The sequence below is a fragment of the Falco rusticolus genome, chromosome 4 (assembly GCF_015220075.1).
Source record: "Falco rusticolus isolate bFalRus1 chromosome 4, bFalRus1.pri, whole genome shotgun sequence".
In the NCBI taxonomy this organism is placed as follows: domain Eukaryota; kingdom Metazoa; phylum Chordata; class Aves; order Falconiformes; family Falconidae; genus Falco; species Falco rusticolus.
The window spans coordinates 36409090-36431566 of NC_051190.1; the positions used below are offsets into that span (position 1 = coordinate 36409090).

Genomic DNA, 22477 nt, shown 5'->3' on the forward strand with positions numbered 1-22477 from the left:
CACACAAAAAAAAAAACCCTTGCTTACAAATAAATAGAGAGGGGGATCGTAGAATTGTACCATCACTGAGCAAGATGTAAAGTTTAACCAAATGGGATATACGCAATGCGTTCACTTGTGTGAGATATGAAGCTGCCATGCACATGCAGGGAATGAATTCAAATGGTGTAGACATCCAGGTGGTAATGGCTATGAAATTGTGAACATTGCTCCCCTGCATGGTTTCATGGTTTGCTCCTCTTTGGCCGACAAGGTTTACCCACCAAACGGGTTAAGTGATGCAGGAGAAAAGGCAGGCAAAGATGTGTCTTCCATCTGGTAGTCAAAAAGCCTGTGCAAGGGCAACAATTTCTGAGCTGCCCAAGAACGTCAATGTTACACGCACTATAGCTTTTGGTTAGAAGACTGCATTAGTATTTTCAAATGCAAAGACTCCTGTTTTCAAAATGCTCCGTTACAAGACTGGCCTTTATAGAATGAACACCTACACTTCATAGAAATCATTAGCCCTTATTATACAACTGATTAGAACAGCTAATCATGCAATCAATCAGCCTTAATCATGCAGTGCTAGACTGATGCTACCACAGCTTGCTGAAAGTCAAGTCTTATTCTGGTTTACTGTATTTGGATGACACAGTAATAGAAAATCTCCCCGGCACAATGCAGAGAGACCAAAATGACTGCCTATATATCCTGAACTCTAGAGATATTCAGGACACTAGGGAAAAAAGGCTCATCCTAGGCCCATTTTAACTGATAACTCCAATTTAAAGAAGTAATTTGCTTTAAGAATAATTTTGTTATACACAAAAACTTACTGCTAGAATTTTCTTGTAAAAAAGCCAAACCAAATGGCAATTTCTCTTCTAATTTCAAACCTGGCCGTTAACAAAAAAAAATGAAGTGATTTCATAAATAATCACATTCAAGACCTGCAACTACAAAAGTACACTGTACAAAGTGCATCTCCCAGGAGATGAAAAGTTAATAAACCATAAGGAGCCCTCTGGAAACTCAGCTTGTGACCAACAGAAGGCACAACACAAACACCCATTTTAGGAAAGGTAAAAGTCAAAAAGTCAGCAGCTGCTGAGTGAGCATACTCTTCCTGTTTACAGGAAAGTTTACTTCATCAATAATGCCTCTGCTACAATGAAGCACCCTGAAAGCACAAATGCCAAAGTAAAAAGGAATCTGTAACAGACAGAAAATACTACTATTTTCAGATCTCTTTTTTAAAAGACACGATTAGGAAAAACCAATGCCTGCTGAGCATGCTGAGTGATGCCTGCTTAATGATCACACTCCTTAATATCCTTTGAAAGAGATTTCACTACAGAATACACAAATTCTAGAAGCACAAAAAATTTTACATAGAAAGAAGGGAATACCCGATACGTTTTTAACTGCAGAAGGGGTTAGAAGTTGCTCTGCATTCTAGAAGTATATTGCCAAGACTGAACCCCCAAATCCCGTAATTCTTTCTTGAAGTAAAAGAGAATACTCATTCCTAAAGTCAAGGAGATGCAGAAGCAACTGGAATGCTGACACCTATAGTGTACTGGAAGAGTTGTTTCAGGTATGAAAGTCAGGACTCCTGAGCACTGTTGGCAGAACTGTTTGGAGATGAACCCTCACTACAAGACAGCCGCGGAGGGGCTGGAGCGTGTCCAGAGATGGGCAACGGAGCTGGGGAAGGGGCTGGGGCACGAGTCTGATGAGGAGCGGCTGAGGGAACCAGGGGTGCTCAGCCTGGAGAAAAGGAGGCTCAAGGGGGGCCTGATCACTGTCTACAATGACTTGAAAGAAGGCTGTGGTGAGGTGGGAGTCGGTCTTGTCTCCCAAGCAACAAGACAAGAGGAAATGGCCTTAAGCTGTGCCAGAGAGTTTACATTGGGTATTAGGAAAAATTTCTTCACTGAAATGGCCACCAAGCCCTGGGACAGGTAGCCCAGGGAGGTGGTGGAGTCACCATCCCTGGAGGTATTTAAAGACATGTAGATGTGGTGCTCAGGGGCATGGTTTAATGGTGCACTTGGTAGTACTGGCTTAACGGTTGGACTTGATGATCTCAGAGGTCTTTCCAACCTAAACGATTCTATGAATCTGTATCACCTACAGTGAATCAACAAGTTCTGTCAGTAAAGAACTCTCATTTCATTACCTCCTTAAAACTTCACCCATCACTTCTTACTAGTAACAATTAATAGCTTCATGGAAAAGTGGCATAAAATCCGAAAAATCCACACAAAAACTAAGAATGGAAAATGTCAAACAGCAGCTCTAAAAAAGTAAGAAACGCCCCTTAGACTCTGGATGACCAGTTCAACAGTCACGCTGCTGAACAACCCATTTTTAAGAGTTTCAGGAATAAGTTCTTACTTACCCAGCTTGAATGAGCTCATTGAGTTTAGCTGCATTCTTGTCATCCATACCTTTACATGAAATGGGATAACACAGTGAATTAGGATTTAAAGTCATGACCTTTTTTTGTGTCCTGTTCAGTTTTCAAAGCTATTACATTTTCTTCTCACACAGGACTAACTTGCAAAAAGTGCTATAACATACCCATCCTGAAAAGTTTCTGTTTTCATAATGTGCAAGCGTTACATGATCCTCACCATGCAAACTATGTTTTACTCATGGATAAAATGACCCTAGTTTAGATGCTACAGTCATCTTGGGTTGCTGGGCTTTAGTCTGATACGGCAGCATTAAAGAAAAACTTCATCTTCCTGCTCAACCTCTGTTGCTAAGGCAGCACAGCACAATGAAAAAGCATCAAGCCCTCACAGCACTGAATGCAATAAAAAAGTAAATAGTAAAATGCACATGTAACCCACACTTCTGCACATTTTTAAATGGAAGTAACTTGATTTATATTCCCTGTGATAGTTAGGCTCAGATCTATTTACTGAACAATTAACCTCCTTCTGGCAATGCTGGAAGTATTTCTGACATGCTTTTGTGTCTCAATAGCTCTACATAAGTCACCTCAATTTCCGGGAAGATGGGACTGGGTAATACCATAAGGGGGTTGGGGAAGAGAGAGAAAGAAACTACTTTCACCAGCTGCAGAGCAAACCTCTCAAACTGGGTGTAAAGGCTTGCAGTTTAAGCCCATTTTGTCTCAGAGACTAGAATTTTCCAAGTGACAGTGGGTAAAATACATAACCAAGTACCAAAGTTATAAAAAGACAGAAGCACAGAGTATGCATGCATTGCCATGGTGACTGTGTGAAATTTTATGTCCAGTCATAGCAAGAAGGGTCTGTTGATGCTTTTAAGACAAAATGTTGATATAGGGAAGAAACACTGATTTCTACTGACAATGCAATCTGTCTTGCCTCTGCACCTTCTTTGTCATGAAACAGATCAAAATTGCTTCTCCAAGATGAATTAACACACTGCAGATCTTTGAACAAACAGAATAAAGTCAGTATGAACATTCACAACAGTCTCATTTGTGACACATCACAATAAAAATCCCAGGTGAGGAAATAATACAGGCAACAAAAAATATTTTGCCAAAATACCATTATTCTGTTAGGAACTGCACATGTCCACTCATTAAAGCTTTCCTGCCTTTTTCACTTTGCAACCAGTATGACTTCACAAAGAAGTGAAAATATTTTGATGCTTTTCCATGGCTCGCAAATTCAACAAAGCATGTAGAACATGCACTACCACGTAACACTGGCTCTAGAAAAAGCTTAGGGACAAATGAAAAAAATACACAGATGAGGTATACGCACATGGACTAGCGCACACAGTGCATGCTCCTCTGCCCGTTTGCCAAGCTAGCCACATTGGAGCTCTCTCTAGACATCATAAAGACCATGAGAACAATATCCTGGGCTGCATCAAAAACAATGTGGCCAGCAGGTCAAGGAAAGTGATTCTGCCCCCCTACCCTGCTCTGGTGAAACCCCTCCCTGCAGTACTGCATCCAGCTCTGGGGTCCTCAGCTCAAGAGAGACATGGACCTGTCGAGCAAGTCCAGAGCAGGCCACAAAGACCATCAGGGAGCTGGAGCACCTCTCCCGTAAGGACTGGCTTAGAGTTGGGGGTTGTTCAGCCTGGAGAAGACAAAGCTCTGAGGAGACCTCACTGCAGCCTTTCAATACTTAGAAGGTAGCTTAGAAGAAAGGCGAGTGCGGACTTTTTAGTAGGGCCTGTAGCAACAGGACAAGGGGCAATAGTTTTAGACTAAAAGAAGGTAGATTCAGACTAGATGTAAGGAAGAAATTGTTTATGCTGAGGGTGGTGAAACACTGGACCAGGTTAGGTTGCCCAGAGCGGTGGTAGATGTTCCATCCCTGGACACATTCAAGGTCAGGCTGGACAGCGCTCTGAGCAACCTGATCTAGTTAAAGATGTCTCTGCTCACTGTAGGGGTATTAGACTAGATGGCATTTAACAATCCTTTCCAACCCAACCATTCTATGATTCTATGAACATGGTACTAAGCCTAAACTCAGATATTTTGCTAATCGAACTAATGAGCTTCCAGAAAACAAGGGAGCATTGGTATGGCATACACTCATCTGTCTACACTGGTCCTTACAGACAAAACCAGCCTTTGGGATTGACATGGTCAGAACACATTTTGGTTAGCCAGTGAAGTTGTTATTTCCGATTATGATTTGTAATGCTTTTTCATCTTCAGGGTTCAGTAAGTACAGATTTAGAGAATGAAAGAGAAAGGCACCATCCCAGATTTTGATTGCATAGGCAGACATAATTGTGGGTGCACATGGTATCATTTACACATTTAATTCCTTAGTTTTCAAGAATAACAAAGCAGATCATCTAAGCTGTGCACACATTTACCTTTACCTGTCATCTGTGGGTATTACATGTACTGTGTTTCACAAATACCAAAACCTAAAGAAATCTGTCAAAGGGGACTAATGCCACAGACTAAGTAGGTCTTTAAAAATACAAATGCATTTAATGAAAAAAAGAAACCACAGACTACTGCAATAAATACAATGACCACAAATTCTGAATAAATCAAAAGTGAAGCTGTACTAGACATTACCAGCTTCAAGGGTAGACACTTCTGATTCTACCATACAAAAATAATTTAAAGTCACTCATACTCACATCCCCCAATCTTTTTCCTTAGTTCCCCATAGCAGATTAAGCCATAAAGCTCCAGGGAGGATTTTTTCAGCCCTTGAGAAAACACTGAAAAGCAGAAAAGGTGTAAGATGCAGACTGTAGATACTTTTACAGAATTACATTGCAGATACTCATTTCAACGCTGAAAATTACATGATTTGTATTTTCAACGACAAGACCAACATTGAAGGTAAGATTAATTTCTGTTTCAACAAACAGTACAATGAGATGGGTTCACCAATTTTCTTTTGGTGACTTAAATGCCTGGGAAATGCAACAGTTTTTAGAGTACAGAAAAAACAAAAGCAGCTTCCATAGAATTTGAACAAATATACAACAGTTCAATATGCAAAATAAAGCTAAATCATAATAAAGCTAACTTTAGTGTCACGTAACTGTTTACAATTTCCAAAGGAAATGCCCAGATGCCCCCACGTCAATGCATACAGAACTCTTTCTTCTACAAAATTTAAGAAGTAGGTCTGAATTTTCCAGAAGACAGAGAATGTCTTCTTTGCACATGAATACACCTTGAAAGATTTAATGCAATTATAAATTTTTATATGAAGAACTGCACAGATTTTATTCAACTTCACAAGTTTTTTCTCTCCTTTCTTGTCAACTCATGATGTGGACATTATTGCTAACAGATCTAAGTATCTCTGGTAGCATGGAGAGACAGTCTTGTGGTTTACAAGTCAGATGAAAATATCTATTCTTGCCTATTCATCAAGAATTCAGTTCTTTGACTTACATCTCTTTTAAACTCAAAATCCAGGCACACATATCCCTACCAACAGCAACACTCAAACTACTGCAGTAATTTTTAAATTCCTTCAGCCAATGACATTTCAGATCTTACAGGTATAGTTATGGAACTTGACATTATCCAGAAAACAGATGAAGTTCCTCGACAGACTTTTTTTTTTTTAAAGTGCTTCCATACTGTGTTTGCTGTAACGTTTGTTTTAAAATAAAATACTAATAGCCTGTTTAATCTTAAAATGCTGTCTTGTTTTAAAAAAGGAACTAAAAAATACACCTTATGACAGGTGTTTTAGATGTGTAAGTCCTCCTTTAGATAACCTAATCTCACGAACAGACAAAACAATTTAAAGACACTACATTTCACACTATCTTGCACTTCTTCAAGTTTTTCCTAGTCATACCCACTTCTCATTAATGAGTTATTTTTAATTTGAGAGGCTCTGGCCACAAACCATATACATGAATTTACTATCCAATTTTGCTGATGTTAGAGTTGTTTAAATACAAGGGGGGGGGGGGGGGGGGGGGGGGGGGGGGGCGGGAAATTAACCACCATGAAACTTAGAATATAGCCAGGGAAGGGTTGGAACGCCCTGGAGACTTTTACTTCATCAACAAGGTAACGGGAAAACTGATACTCTTCATACCTCAAAGTCGTCAAAAGAACTCTGGGTCTTAGTAGAACTTGTTCATTCCAAAATAGATTTCTTTAACCTGTTATTCAGATTAGCCTACCTGCAAACTGATTTGAATTCTCACTGCCTGTTACTGAATAGTATGCATTTGATAAAGATTAGTTATCAATTACTGCTATTGTTAAAAAACACCACTAGCAGTTTATAGGACTTCCCAAATCCATTTTTATTCAACAAGCTGGGGAAGGACAGATAAGAAGGGGAAGAGGGGAATAGGACACTGGGAATCCTAAGGTACTGAACCAATGATACAATTTCATACTTATTTAAAGTGTGAGCAAATATTTCACCTTTTACACTTGTTCTGGACTATTTATTTATTTCATTTTTATTTATTTCTACCTTCCCCCGTGCTGGAGTCTATTTGCTCAATGAAGTCATGCCTGACTAACACATTTAGACAGCTGTCCTCAAAGGTGTGTTCCTGAGAACACACACACACAAAAAAATTTCCTTGAACCTGGCTTTTCCCCAGTATTAATAGTAGAATCAGTATTTATTATGGTGTGGTGAATTCATGTAAAAGCAATGATACAAATACCAGTCTTGAGAAGTATTTTTCAAAAGCCATGAACCTCAGATGGCCACGCTAATAAAAATAAGACATGTTCACAGAGATCCTATGGAGTATTTATTTTCTCATCTCCACCATTGCTGTCCTCCACGATGGCACTAAGAGGCAGGACTCCAACTCTTACGAGATTGTCAGCTCTACACTAAGCCCATTTCATTGCATACTAACCATTATCAAAGTCAATGTACTTTGAGATCTTGTGCCAGGTGCGGTAGTAGAAATGGCGGACCTGTTCCTTATTCTTCACCATGCTTGCTGGTTTGCCTTTCTTCTTGTATTTCAGGGCAATGTTGTTCTGGATAGCTTCAAAGTCTTTCCCATGCTGGAGAATAAATAAGACAAATCCAATACTCAAAATCAAACTTGCATCTTGTCATAAGACAACCCAAACAACGTGAGGGACTTTGGGGTTCTTTGTGGGAAACTAGATTCCAGTGGTCATAAATAAAATTCCTGCCTATCAGAATTCAACAGCAAAAGAATGACCCTACCTTCCTTTATTTTACATAAAATGCATTACAGATGCCAAATAAATTACTTTCTGATTTCCTTGAACTGTTTCAGAGTAAGTTGCTAGCAAACTTTAAAAACAAACAAAAAATCCTTAACTTTACTCATAAATGTGCTAAGTAGCAGAACTGAAAATACCAACTCTCTCATTTAGCTTTCTTTCCCCTGCATTTTCTCCTCTCTCTCTCCTACCTACATTTCTGACTAGGGGGAATGAAAAGTCTGTCACATTTAACACATTTTGGTTATTAGGAGTAAAAAAATCTGAGTTTCAAATAATGAAGGTAAATATTATATTGTAAAAAAAATAAATAGAAGACTTCCTTTCTAGAAAACACATGTTTTAAACTGTAGGTCATTCAGAAGTTTATTCTCAGGGTAAAAATGAGACACCTAAGTGTCCCTGTAAAACTAGGTAATTCCTGTAACATCCCTGGAGTTCAAAAGAAGAAAATTTAATTTTGTGTACATTATCATTCAACTCCTGCTATCACAAAATTTCTTAGTATTCAAAAAAGGCTGGAACTCATTTTTAAACACCCAAGCATGAAAACCTCTTTTGAAAGGTAGCAACACAGAACAAATGGAAGTGGGGGTCCAAACAAACCGAATCCCAAATCCATCTCACAGCAAGTTTTTGAATATTTTCCACAGCATTAAAAAAACCAGTTTTCTTTAGAGTGATGAAGGGACTTAAACATTACATGGTTCCCAGGAATATTACTGCAAGTCAGAGGAGCTAAAGAAAACAAACAGTGTTTAAGTGTTCATTTTGTTCACAAAATACATATGCATGAATCATGCCTACCACTAAAAAAAAATAAATTATTTTTAAACAAGATGCACACATGCAAAGAAAACCCACCACCACTTTTGTTTTCACCTTTAGCACGTACTTCCGTAACAGAAGTGCTCTTAAAATAATCACAGCAACAGGACAACCAGGAATATATCATATACATCGTATGAGATAAAAGATAAGATGATCTAGCTTTTCTTTGTCTCTCAGCCCTGGTACTGATTTGGCTCAAACCTTTTTGCGGTCAAAGACTAAACACAGCGCCTACAATTCTTATTAGAATAGAACATATTTTCTTATTTGTTAATATTACAGCATAAGCGTGTTGCTTTTGGAAGTTGAGATGGAGGCATTTATTTATTTCTCATTTGAAACAGAAACATAATTGAAAAATAATGTTAATTATTATAAACATTCATGAATAAAACTCACAAATATTTCTTGTGTATTTCAAAACAAAAAAGTTTGATACTTTTGAAATGTGGCTTTGATCGACAGCTGGTTTATAGCCAACTGTATAGACACATATGCATAGACCAATGAATGCATATGCGTTCATATGCATTTTGCTCCTGCAAATCTCAACTGCATCAATCTTTTTTAGGAGTGTCCAAATACTAAACAAAGCCATCTAAGCTTGTTATTTTCCTCTACATGTACCTCATACAGTCCCTCGAAGAAAGTATTTTTGTCCTCTGTGCTCCACGATTCCCACTGCCGTCTGACCTTCTTTCCTTCCTCCTTCTCTCCAGCTGTGGAGCCCAGGTTCCTTGCTGCTGCCTTGGAATTCCCAGCAGGATTGCTGGGAGGAATTCCTGATGTCCCACCAGATGTAGTGCCTCCATTATCTGCTGCTGCCAAAAAAAAAAATGTCCAGAGTGAATATTAAACCAACAGCAGGATTCATGGATAGAGGGATAAGGGAGGAACTCAGAATTTCCTCCTTCACCACTACTCCCATCTGTATCAGATTTTTTCCCAAAATATTTCACCTGAAATACAATAGGCAAATAATAAGATTTTTTTAAGGAAATAAAATCTCAAGGAGTTCAAAAAACAAAGGGAAGGTTTCAATAGTTTGATTTGTTATTTCCAGAGATAAGATGGATAAGCAGGAATATGCCAGAGCAACCCCTATAAGGCAGCACACTCCGTGCGCTCTGCAGTTGCCCCTTTGCCACCGAGGAGAACTTTGGAGCTGCTGAACACAGTGTTCAATGCTGAACGTTGATGTAATCAATAAAGCAAACTAATGACCATGAGAAAATATATGTAATTTAATATCCTTGCCTTTGGTCTTGATCCTACTGCCTCCAAAATAACTGTGGTAGCGAAACAACTGAAAGATGTCTACTCCAGTTCATCGCATGACAATGGATCAGCATTCTCAAGGGTCTGACCCTCAACATAAGGAGTCCCGTCTCTGACACTTAGCCCGCCCACCTAGGATAATTAAAAGTATCCCAAGGATGGCAAGTCCCAACCCCTTCATCTTCCCCAGATCCCCGTGTGGCTTTTGGAGAAAGGCAGAGAACTGTAATCTAGATTGTACCTTTGGCATTTATTGGCATCCCAGAATACACGGATCAGAAAAAAACACATGAAGACTGGAAATACTAAAATGAGAATAAAGCCTGATGGAACTAAGAGAATTTGCTGTTTATGCAAGCAGGGGACAGGGAAGAAAATGGGATGGGGAAACTGCAGGAAGGTAAGAGCTAAATATAATGCAGTAAGATTCCATTCCCTCATCTTAATTCAGAAAAAAAAAAAGCCTTTTTTCTTTAATTGCCTCTGAAACTACTATTAGTCTTTCAAAGGCATTTTAATCAGCAAAAACATCATCAACTAAACTTAAACCTGTGATTTATTCGCAACAGAAATAAAACCAAGCATGATGCTTGGTTTGATACTAACAGATTATCGGAATGTTAATCGAGAAACCAGGGAGATGTCCCAAGAACTGCACTCTTTTTTTCAATGAAAATGTAACCATTCTCAGTAACTTAGATTTCAAAAATATATTTTCTTCATTTTTTCCAAGTAGTATTAAGATTTGACTGCCCTTATCAATGTGATGCATACTTAATAAAACAGAAGCCTTTTAACATTAAAGCATACATTGCTCATTATATAGAATGCTTCTTACTATTTCCATTTTTCCAGTTATTGTCCTTTATGTTTTGTCTTATGATAAAATGGCTTGCCTTAGTTAATCTGCTTACAAATCCAGCTTGCACAATACAGCAGTCCCAACTAGTTTCCCAAACTCTTATACACATTAGCCGAGTTCTCTCTATCATATTTAGGCCTTACAAGTATAGTTATCTTTTAAAATTCCATTAAAATAAGCAGTTTGATTACCTGAAAAAGTCGGTGTTTATATATATACATATATCTATCTCATTCAAGAACCAGGATAACCCAGTCTGATAATCCCAGTATCATTTTTAAAGAAGAAAGAGTATCAGAAGAGTAAAAGAGTACCAGTTATAGGCTTACTAAGCTTTAGAGATATGAAAGGTTTGTAGGTATATCTTAAGTATTCAGTTGCAATTTGAAAGTAATTCCTTTGGATGACAAAACCATGTTTCTCCAGATGCCTAAAAAAGCTGTTTGTTCAAATAACAAAGAACATTTGAAATCAAACCTTGAAGAGAGCAAGATGTATGAAAGCACACTTTTTTCCCTGCACACAATAAATATTTACTTGATGTAAAATATGATATTGTGAACATGTTAATGTTTCTTTTATTTCTATCACAACAGGGAAGCCTGTAAGGCAAAACATGGAAAAGAATTAGGCATCTAGAAGCAAATGAACATAAAACCAACTTCTCAAACAGCTTCTCTGTTTTGTAAAGCCTTCATCAGACACTGATAAAATTACTGAAAGTTAACCAATTTAATTCTATACTGTGAAGGTAAATCCTAAAAAAAACCCAAACACCAAAAACAAACGTAAGAAAAACCTCAGCACTTGAACTCTCTTGATGGCTGACAAGAAAACCAACAATTTTAACACACAGAATTGCTTCCTTTATTCTGCAAATATAAGATTGGAATATCACAATTTGCACGGTAAAGAAATACACATCTTAATACTTAAAACCTTTGGATGAGAAGAAGGAATTCAAACACATCACTCCTCAGTCTACAGTCTCCTGATGCTAGTAGCTCCCAAAGCAAAAGACATCGTTTATCAAGATAGCTGCAGGATTTTCTACTCCAGAGCTATTATTCTGATCACAGACCTCTAACTTAGTGAGACATCATTTACAGGAACCACAAATGCAGGGTTTGGGAGTGTGTGTTTGTTGGGTCAGTGGTTTTTGTCTAAGGTTTCTGGGTGGGATTTTTTGTTTGTTGTTTTTTTACACATCACTCTGTACAAATACTCAAACAAGTAAAAACCTCAAGTCAGCTGCCTAAAGTTCAGGTCTTACAAAGGATTTTTTAAAGGTTGTACAGTACACTTGGAACACGTGAAGTTTTCATTATTAAAAAGTGTAAGAAGGAAAAGTACAGTAAGGACTTCAAATTCTAACATGACTATATAAAGCTCCTCTTAGGTGTATGACTATATAAAGCTCCTCTTAGGTGTATGTAAAATATGAAATTAATGGTTCTATTAAGCACATGCGAAGGATTCCATTGATTCCACTTCTACAAAGGATACGTAGTTTATAATTGCTCTTTTGTTCCTTTACATATACTTACTATTAGACAAGCCAAAATGTAGTCCTGCAAAGTTTATCACAGCCTTTCTTGTTCTAAACACAAGTTAGCTACTATCCAGACAACTGTTTAGAACACCATCTATGAAGACCTAAAAATTCTAATATCCTATCATCTCTACAGAAGTTTTCCATGACATTTAATTCTTCCAAGAATAAAGGAGTTTGCTGTATCATCCCTTTGTGTAAACCTTCTCACTACTGTGCACGGTAATATTTATCACTGGGTTACCACAACCCACCCTAGAGTTTACTGATCTTAGTGAGGCAATGGAATGCAGTATACTCTAAACCATGGTATTATAGACTGATTCAGCATAAAAGGCAAAAGAAAGAGTAAAGATAGTCATACATCATTAAATTACGCCCCATAAATTCATTCTTCCAATCTTACTGTACGAGATTCTTTTAACAAACAAAGCAGCTAACAAGTTTTCATGCCTTCACTAATGATAGATGATGATCATTAACTCCCAAAAACAGATTACTTAAAACTTCAGCAATGCACTAAAACAAAAAGGTCCACTGAGGCTAGCCATAGTTACTGCTGCAAAATGGCTGGAGAGGGGAAGGCTTACTGTACCAATCTGCTTAGGTACCTGTTCTAAGTAAAATAATTTCTAAAAGGAGAACACTGCAGAGAAGACAAAGACAAGATGGTCATTCTCACTCTGTCTACTTATCCTACATCACCCAACCACTGAACTAGACACCCACACAATTACAGCTACAAGAATTCCTTCCCTTCATGCCAGAATGCAGTGGAGCACCAGCATCTGCACATGAGGTACAAAGCAGCAAGTTTGGATGTGTAAATTCTCAGCATTCCCACTCAGCTTTCAACCCACAGTTTGCAAAGACATCAGGTTTCTGTATTTGGTATTTGAACTATAACCCCCAATAAAACCATGGATCAGAACACCAATGTTTCAGAGAAACTTACTTATTCCTCTTATCCAGTGTTCTCTACCCATCTATATGCCCCGTCATTTATCTGTGAATGGCCTAACATCCCCTTAAACCACATCTTCTGTAGAAAAAGCTGCTGCTTTTGTACAGCTAAGCAAAACACAAGCACTTGCAAAAATTACATAAAGGGATTTAAGTCCTGCAATTTAAAAATCTGGTATGAAAATGACAAACAATGGAACACTGCATGTATCAAATAATCGAGTCACTGATAGTGCCAGTGTCTTATCATGGCTACAGCCACAAGTTCTTCCTTCCAGGCTCTACTAGCACCTTAGTGTTTGCTTTTCAATTTTCCACTGGCAGCTCTTACATGCCAGCTTATTTGTATCTTCTACGACAGATTCCATATCCACAGAAGCCAGAATCCACAGAGTTAATCCCCACTACACACATGTATCTTAACACACACGCTGGTTCTCTTGTTGGTGTTCTATAGATTTAGTTTGCAAAATTCTCAGCTTCTTCAGAGGTCACAGGCCAACTGTAGGTGGAACATCTATCAGGGAATACCTTCATGACCAAGATGGTACTTTCAAAGACTCTTGCATGCTGCAGGCCAAATGCAGAGCATTAGGATGCTAAACTCACTCCCCAAAGCACAGGAAGTGAATGCCAACTTGTGACATGCCAGAAATTTTCCTTCAGAACATTCTTTCTTCTCTTTGGGGTTCTACAAGAGGCAATAGCAGGGATAAACTACACGAGATCACCTTCAGAAGAGGTTTCAGTAAAGATTCATTAAGGAGGCCACACCAGAAAACACATCTGAGTGACTATTTTATCCTCACAAACCTGCATTACTGCTCAGCAGTCTTATGAAATTGTGTATCAAAACATCTGCTGCCCACAGAGCTGGGCTAAGGTGCTATGATCTATACTTTCCAGAAAGCCTCAAACACATTCTGCGGCACAAATGTGTTTCCCATTGCAGAGCATTCCTCAATGAACATTTACTCCTCAATTTTAATGAAAAAGCAACTGAAGACAAACATCCAAACTTCCTTTCTGATCGCTTGGTAAACGAGCCCCATTTCTAGCCACTTATCTTTCTAATGGCAGATACTACGTCATGCACTTCAGTGAAGAAATGAATCAGGTGATCCCACAGAAAGTGCGTACTTTCAGAATTTATGCGAAGCTGCTTGCTCTGTGGAAGGGCAACCCAACAAAGCTGCAGGCTGGATCCAGTTTGCTTTCGTCTCCAAGAATTGTAGCTGAGAAGAGAATACAGATGAGAGAGGAAAAGAAACAGACACATTCCCTGCAAGTCAATGCTTCATTTTGAGTACTAATCTAAGTGGAAAACAAGATTCTACCTTGTATGCCTCCACAGTAAATAGCAGGGACTCCTAAGAAGGATAAGTCCAGGACAGTTTATGCCATATTGCATGGTTGTACCACACTGTGTTCTTCTTGTATATTAACATCCAAAGTTTTAAACATGGCCAGTAAGCATCCTTATATCCAAGGATACAGACAGTCTAGCTTCTTCTGCCTCTTATTATTTACAAGATTTGCACAACCAAGATGTAGTTGAATGTGTTTAAACATATACAGTGTCAATTATCAACAGGAGTCTACAAACAAAACTATACTGAAAGACTGCTTTTCTACAGACAGTATATATTTAATATCTAACGTATCAAATGCAGCACTGAGCTAACCAAGCATAGCTGTAAAAAATAAACACAGTTTATAATAAATTTGGTTAGTCCCCCATGTCCAGTAAATCATTATTCTCTTGCTCTTCCATTAGAAAATACCCGTAAAGCCTAGAAAGAAGTTCCATCCAAATCACACAGTTGTGCGGCCTTGCAGACAGGCATCTTTCAAAGTTCAGTACCTACTACACAAGGGCACATGAAAAAAATCCTTCTCTTGTGGCACGGGATACTGAGGAGTTCTGGGCCTGAGCCACTTTCAAAGGAAGGGAGGGAGAACAGGGGTAAATGGGAGGGCAAAGAATAAATGAAAGCATGCCAGGGTAGGACGGAAGGAGAAGTACCAAGTGTAAATGAGGTGGACAGAATTAAGGAAAACATGAAAACAAGTGCCAGCAGTCTCTGAAGAGTCATTCATGCCCTGGAGAAATAATGCTGGAGGAATGACATTTCAAATTAATATTACAATACATTCTGCAGCATAAATATTTGGGCAGATAAAATAAAATCATCTTGTAAGTACATATATTGGGTACCTTGGTACATACATCCTCTCCACGAGAGGACAGTAGTTAATTTAAACCGTGTGCTATGGGACACACATTTTGCTGCACTGAAACAAACCGGACTGCCTTCTAGCAAGTTTTATATGATGCCAAAAGATGGAACATTTTAATTCAATTAATGCTTTCAGCTGAATGATCCTTTTTTCAAGAAAGAACTGCCTCCTACTGCAACACAAATCCAAATACTTGTTTGGGCCATTCTACACGTTTTATGAATAAATCTAGAGCAATAGCATAAAAGACATCTTCAAGCTTCAGCTCATCATCATTAGACTTTATTACTTTTTCCTCCTGACTTCATTCTGCATTCAGAAAATGGATAAAAACACAGAAATGGGAACACTCTACTTCAAACTAAATCTACAGCACATGATGGCAACATATTCCACATTTGCTTTTACCAATGTGGTCGCAGCATACACATGCATGTTCTAACCACTTTCACGGAAAAAAGCCCCAAAACACACCTTAAAACCTGTGCTCGGCAACATTTGTATTTCAGAAGTAAACTCTCAGAAATCCCTCTTTTTCAGCAGCCTTATATTGGTCTGCTTCCTTCCCCTCAATGAACCTCCCCGCTTTTGAACTCTCAAACTGTCTCCACTCCACTATTCCTTCAAGTTCTTCTGCTAATTTCATGCAAGTTACTTTAAGACTTACTTAAAGCATTCATACTTCAAGAAGTCATGCATTAGTTGAGGTGTAGACTATGAACTTGAAAATACAACAAAAATGTAACTAACATTTCAAAATAAGCTAAGAATTCTTAAAAACAAAACAAAACCAAACCCCACAGATTTAGATGTTTGTGCAGGAAATTTTATAAACCTTTCAGCAATCCAAAATGGGTTGGCTGTTTGAAGTGAAATAGTTTTCAAACTTCATTTCACTATGCTGCTTTCTATGCCACTTTTGCCCTAAACTCAAAAGTGCACAAAAAAGGCAAGAAACAGAATTCAAAGATGCAATTAAAGATTACGTTCAGGGTAACCTGAAAATAAGCAATGCATTTATACATTCTACTAGGCAGAATTTGAGAATTATTATGAACAATCTTCCCAGAACCATAGTAAGGTAAAGTTGAAAAGTCAGCAGCTGCTGGGTCGGCATACTCTTCCTACAGTTTACAGTAAAGTTTACATTATCAATAATGTGTTCGCTACAACGAAGCGCCCTAAAAGCACAAATGGATCTGCAACAGACAAAAAAAATTTACTATTTTCAAAATAAAATTTAAAATACTATTTTAAAAAAAATACTATTTTCAACACTATTTGTACTTTTAAAAGCATGATCAGGACAAGCCAATGCCTGCTGAGTAACAATTTGAAAGAAATTAAGTTTATTGATTGCACTCCTTCGGAACTTTGAAAGAGTTTTCACTTTAGAATACCAATTCTAAAAGCAGGACCACTTTAATAAAATTTTAAGGGCTACATAGCATTTTGAAAGACTATCAACAAAACCAAATTTCTGGTTTCACTGGACCAAGCACAAGCATGGTCTAGCCACTCCTGCTGGCCAATGTTAAATTTGCCTTTGCAGCCATCACCTTGACTGCGGTGCTCAAAATGGAAAAGCTTCTCGTTTTCAGAGCCAATCCAAAGCACAGGCTTTCAAGCTTTTTATCATTTTTATACTTACAGGGGGAAGAGAAAGTTGGTGGGACAGCAAGTGGAAGGATTTAGGTCCAATCTTTACTAGCAATCTTCACCCTCACATTCGTTCCCTATTGGAAGCTAGATCTGTGAGACACTTCTCTTGGAATGCAAAGCCCTATAAATTCTGATCACAAGACACTCCATTAGGGAGAATTCAGACGAGCCTGGAAAACCTTTCAGTATGCATCCCTGAATGTAAAGAACTCAAATTAGAAAGGATCCCGCTCCATGGCTCTTTTTCTCCAAGTTCTGACAGTTATGACCTCAGCTGTATCAGAATAATCAACTTCAATGCGTCCCCATCAAAACTAGCCAAGCAGAGCTACAGCTGGTCTTGTAATTCAAAAAGTGAAAGCATAACCATAAATTCTACTACCAACTGTCAATCCCAATGATTTAAGAAGTTTCCCCAAACTTGACAACATAGTCAGGTACAGTGATTACAAGCACTATCTGTGACTGATTACGGAAATAAAATTTTCCATTCTGTATATAATTTTATTTGGGTTATTTTGGAATCTGAATTGCAAAATAAATTAAGTTTGTTTTTCAATTGTGTCGATACACCTAGTTAAAAATCATTCTGCCACTCTAAAATTGGTAATGAATGTTTATGTACAAATATACAAACATGAATACACACGTGCACAAAGGTACATGTGTTTTGTTCACACGTGCATACACTTTGAAAGCAATGTAATAACTTCAAATGTGTGTATTCGATTTGTCAACCATGGACAACATGTATTCCAAGGAAACACCTTCTCACATTCAATACTATTTACAACACCTGAAATAATTACCTGTAGCTAAACACTCCTGGGTATTCTATCCATTTGTTTATTTGGTTCAATGCAACCAGGAGAAAAAATTATGTAGGCCTTTCCTTCTGTCCTCCAACATGACGCATAGGAGTTTTTCCACTCAAAACAAAAAGTTTTAAGAGATTAAAGAGGCCTAACTAAGGTATTAAAAAATACTTCAGTCAATTATATAAACTAACTATCAAGCAACTGATTTCAAGAATTTTTTTGTGCTATGTAATAACTAAAATATCACAATTTGTACTGCTTTATCACTGTTAACAAAAAACTGTTGTAATTTGTAATGTTTACCTAACACCCAGCATGTGCATACCGCCATAATGGACCAAAGAGTGAGGTAATCTCCAAGACACATTTACGCTACGTGGAGTTTTATCATGTTTTACAACAGTAAACTTTGTTATTTCAAATGCTGAAGAAATCTCAGAGGTTTGGATTTTTTCTTCTCAAAAATTAACAGAAAATAACACAAGGTACCCAAAATTAGTCTCACATACAGCTCAACTACCGTGCCAGGTGTCATCCAGTAACTGCTGAGCACACACAATAGCACCAAGGTATTCAAATACCCCTGCTGTCTTCTAGCTACTCAAGAAACAGCTTTGAAAAACATCAAGTTCTGATCTACAATGCTAAAGTGAAAAAGCATGTGTAGGTATGTACACACACACAAACATTCAGATGTATGCAAAACAATTTTAAACCAAAATCATACGAAAATGCCCAAACTGTTCTGAGACAGTAACACAGGACTCACGACCTTAGGAGCAAGTATGGCAATATGTGTATTTCATAGCTGTTTCCAAAAGTTTATTGGGTAAAATGGTCATAGAAATAATTTGGGGAAATTACCAACACCTTGTGGGTTGTTTCCCCCCTGCCTTCTTTACCTATAATGAATATTTTGTTATTATCCAAGAACAGAACTCAGAGTGCAGCTACCTGATTACACAGCTAGCTAGAGCCTGATTTCCTAACCAAAATACGGGAATTCCCTAAAACCTGAGAGATGAAAAACAGGAATTAAAGGTTTGCTTCCATAATGCAGATGTTTTCCTCCTCCACATAGGCATGTAACCCCCCCATTTCTGTAAGTGCAAAGGGGACAGTGGGCAGCAGAGAAGCTGAAGCCTTGGGACACAAAGAGGATTTCAGCTACTGTGAGAACAAACCCCAAAACACCTTCCCCAAAACCAAACAAAAGATGGCATCTACAGGAGGATGACAACCCCCAGGCCCACAGGTGACCCCCCCCAGCCCTGCTCGCGTGTTTGAAGGGTGCCCAAAGCCCAGTACCTTTGCCTTTTGCAGCAGTGCTGCTGCCAACTGAGGAGGATGCCTGGGAATCCTTCTTCAGCCTCTTGCTCTGAGGCCTGACGCTGGACCTGAGAAAATGATGCTGGTCCTGGCTGTGGGAGGGCTGGAGGGAGGCCGGGGCCTGCGACAAGCTGGGGTTCGGTGGGGGGCTGCTGCTACGGTTGCTGTTAATGATCTTCTCTTCTTTCTTTGTGCTGCTGCTGCCTGGAGCTGCCTCTCCTCCTCCTCCTGCCCCTTCTTCTTCCAGGGACTCCTCATCTCCTCCTGCTCTCTTGCCCAGCTTTTTCACCCCTTCCTCCCCACTGCTCTCTCCGAGTTTCACTGTCATCCTGTGGGGGGGGGAGAGAGAGAAAAGAGGGGGGCACAGAGTCAGGGCGGGGAGCCCCCCAGAGAGGGCGAGAAATCCCTGGGCTGAGAGGGGAGAAGTTTAGCTGCAGAAATTCCTCTCAACATGGCCGCCGTTGTTTGTTACTAAATCCCCTTTCGTTTGCTGTCCCGACCCAACAACCTGTGCCGAGGGCGGGAGGGGAAAAGCCCCGCCGGAACCCCCCCCAAACCGGCCCAAAAGGCAGCCGGGCCCCCCCGGCAGCCCTCCGGCACCCTCCCGAAGGGGTTCGGGGCGCCTTTGCCGGAGAAATCGCCCAGCCAAACTCGGGCGTGTGGAAGCGCTCGACAGCCGCCGAGAGGAAAGGCAGCCGCCGAGCCCGGCGGAGCAGAGCAGGGCAGCGCGGCCGGGCCGGGCCGCCCCCGGCCCCCCATCCTACCCATTCCGCGGCTCCTCGGGCCCAGGGGGGCTCTTCTTCCTCCTCACCATGGAGCCGCGGCGATCCGACCTGCCGCGGGGGGGGGGTTCATATTCCCAGATGCGGCGGCGGCGGCGGCTTCTCCTCCTCTCTGTGTGTGTGTGTGTCTCTGGGGCTGGGACTGGCCAAGGCTACCGAGGCTTCCAGCTCCCCCTCCGCCCCCACCCCGCCGGAGCCCCGGCACCTCTCCGCCGCGCCCGGCCGCCCCGCCGCCCCGAGCATCGCTGTCACCGCGGGCCCCGGCGCCGGCCCGGCTGGCCCGGCTGCCCGGCCCGCAGCTCCCGGCCCGCCCGCTCCACCTCAGAGGCACCCCGTTTGCGATGCCCCGGTACCCGAGGGCTCTGCCGGCGGCTCCGCGCCCCTCACGTCGGGGGGACCGGGCAAAAAAGTTTTAAGCCATCACCTGCCCGAGGGCCGGCGGCTCCCGGGCCTCCTTCTCAGCCCAGCTACCTGCACACCGCATCTGCCACCGGGGCCACCCGCCGGGGCGGCCTGCTCCCTCTTCGTCCCACCTCATACAGCCTCTCGATTCTAAAGTTAGGGGGGGTTAAATCCTGGAACAAAGTACCAGATAGACACCCAAAAGCTTAAGGCATTAAATCATGTTATCCGCCAAAACCCAACAACTGGGTTGTTTTTTATTCTTAAAGGCGGCAGAAAAATATCACTGACCCCATCCCTAGAAGTCAAGTCCCAAGAAAGTAACCACCTCGAGCAAAACAGAAAGAAGCAGCAGTTGCAATGCAGCCGCCTTGTCACCAGAACAGGAGCCACAGTCCAACTTTAATTGAGGGCAGAGATAAAGACCAGCAAGAGAAGGAAATTCTGAATATCACAAATAAAGAATGCAATGGCTATGGATTAGCCTGACAGCAGAATAACGTGGTTGAAAATAAACAAGACACATCAGCATTATATGGCATACAAATTTGTGAGACTACAGTTCACAGACTGTAGCCCTACTACTAAACCAATACTTTTCCCTCTCGCGATTTTCAGCGAAGCCATTGAATCTACCTGTTCCGAATTGCATCGGGCAATGTTCCGTTCCTTGCAAACATTCAAACTGATTTGAGCTGTGGATCTAAAGTCATACTAAAACTTGGTTAACCGTTCACCTGACAGGTCCCCAATTGCAAACAAGCTTGTCTCCACACAACAAGAATTAAGAGCGTTTTCAAGTTTTCAGGACAGAAATCTTCTAACTCTGATAGTCTGTGCTGACAAACTTAAGTAAGCCTTAAATCTCCTTGATTTCTAGTTTTATCACGACTATAAGTGAAATGATGCATCCAGTGGCACCCTCCAACAACTAACGGGGGATACCCCAGAAACTCATCTTGGTGACAGTCACTTCCAGGGCTGGGGCAGCAAATCACACCGCCTGCCCTGCTTCCCTGCAGCGTCCTGCCTGGCCCTGCGGGGAGCAGTGCCCGGCACCCAGGGTGCCCGTCTCAGCTGCTCTCCCCTCCTGTTTTCACGCTGCCCCTGCTTTTCCTTTCTCTTCCCGAGGGAAAATCTTCTTAGCCCGGCTGCTTTGGTCCGCCAGACCCTCGTGCTGGGCCGCCGTCCCTTCGCCTTGCCCGCTACAGGAGCCCAGCCCCCTCAGAGAGGACGCTTTCCCCGCAGACCCCAGGGCCGCCGCTCCCCGCTGACCGGTGGCCCGGCCCCACGGGGGCCAAGGGCGCCGTCCGCCGTCCCCCCCCCCCAATAAAACTCCGCTCCGCCCCCCGCCCCGAGACTCACCTGCCGCATCAATGCCGCCGCGCAGGTTCCGCGCTCCAGCGCTCCCGCCGGCGGCCGTCTCGGGTCTTCTGGCTCCCGCAGCCCCAGGCACCCCCAGGCTGCGCCCCAGACCCGCCACCTCGGGAGCAGGCCAGCGCGCCCGACGACCACCGCGGAGCCCAGCGGCCCTCCCAGCTTTGCTGGCAGGGGCAGCCCTGCTCCCGGCCGCGGAGGCGACCTCTGCTCCCCGGGCTCCTCCGAAACCGCGGCCGCGGTCCCGGCACCGCCGGCTCCCCACTGGGCCTCAACGCCCCCAGCCGGCGCCGCGGCCCCCGGCGCCTCGCGCTCGGCCGCACTCCGCCGGCGCCCCCGGCCCCGCGCTCGGGCGCAGAGCGGGCCGCGGTGGAGTCCGGGCCGCGGCGGTTCCGCTTCCTCGTCACACTGCGCCGGGCCGAGGGGGCGGGCCGGGACGCAACGCGCGGGCCCAGCTGAGCGCGCCGGCGCTCCCCACCCCGGGACCCCACGCAGGGCGCCCCATTGGCTAGCGGCAAACGGGAGCGAGGCGAGAGGCGGGGCCGGGGCCCCAGGGCCAGCCAAACAAAGCGCGGCGCGGGGCGGGTGACGGCAGCTCGACGCAAAGGAAGAGGTGGTGGCTGGTGTCCGTCAAAGGGCGAGACGAATCCCGAGAGCCGGCTGCTGACTGGCTAAAAGAAGAACCAATTGAGGGCCCTATAG

General features: G+C 41.9%; 1 protein-coding gene across 4 annotated transcripts in view; it reads right to left on the minus strand.

The window, feature by feature from the left end:
- CRAMP1 (cramped chromatin regulator homolog 1) overlaps positions 1-22175 on the minus strand; it is a 51476-nt gene extending 29301 nt beyond the window's left edge. The window contains exons 1-6 of one of the 4 annotated variants that reach the window (XM_037385863.1): positions 21764-22175; positions 19194-19543; positions 9137-9330; positions 7336-7489; positions 5113-5196; positions 2390-2438 (exon numbers count right to left, since the gene is read on the minus strand). In XM_037385863.1, coding sequence (XP_037241760.1) covers positions 2390-2438; positions 5113-5196; positions 7336-7489; positions 9137-9330; positions 19194-19542 — 830 coding nt within the window. In that variant the 5' untranslated portion in view covers position 19543; positions 21764-22175. Of the gene's footprint in view, positions 1-2389; positions 2439-5112; positions 5197-7335; positions 7490-9136; positions 9331-19193; positions 19544-19978; positions 20137-21763 lie in introns of those variants that run through there. The other 3 variants (XM_037385862.1, XM_037385861.1, XM_037385860.1) reach the window with 3 other exon arrangements.
- Between the last annotated feature and the right edge of the window lie 302 nt (positions 22176-22477).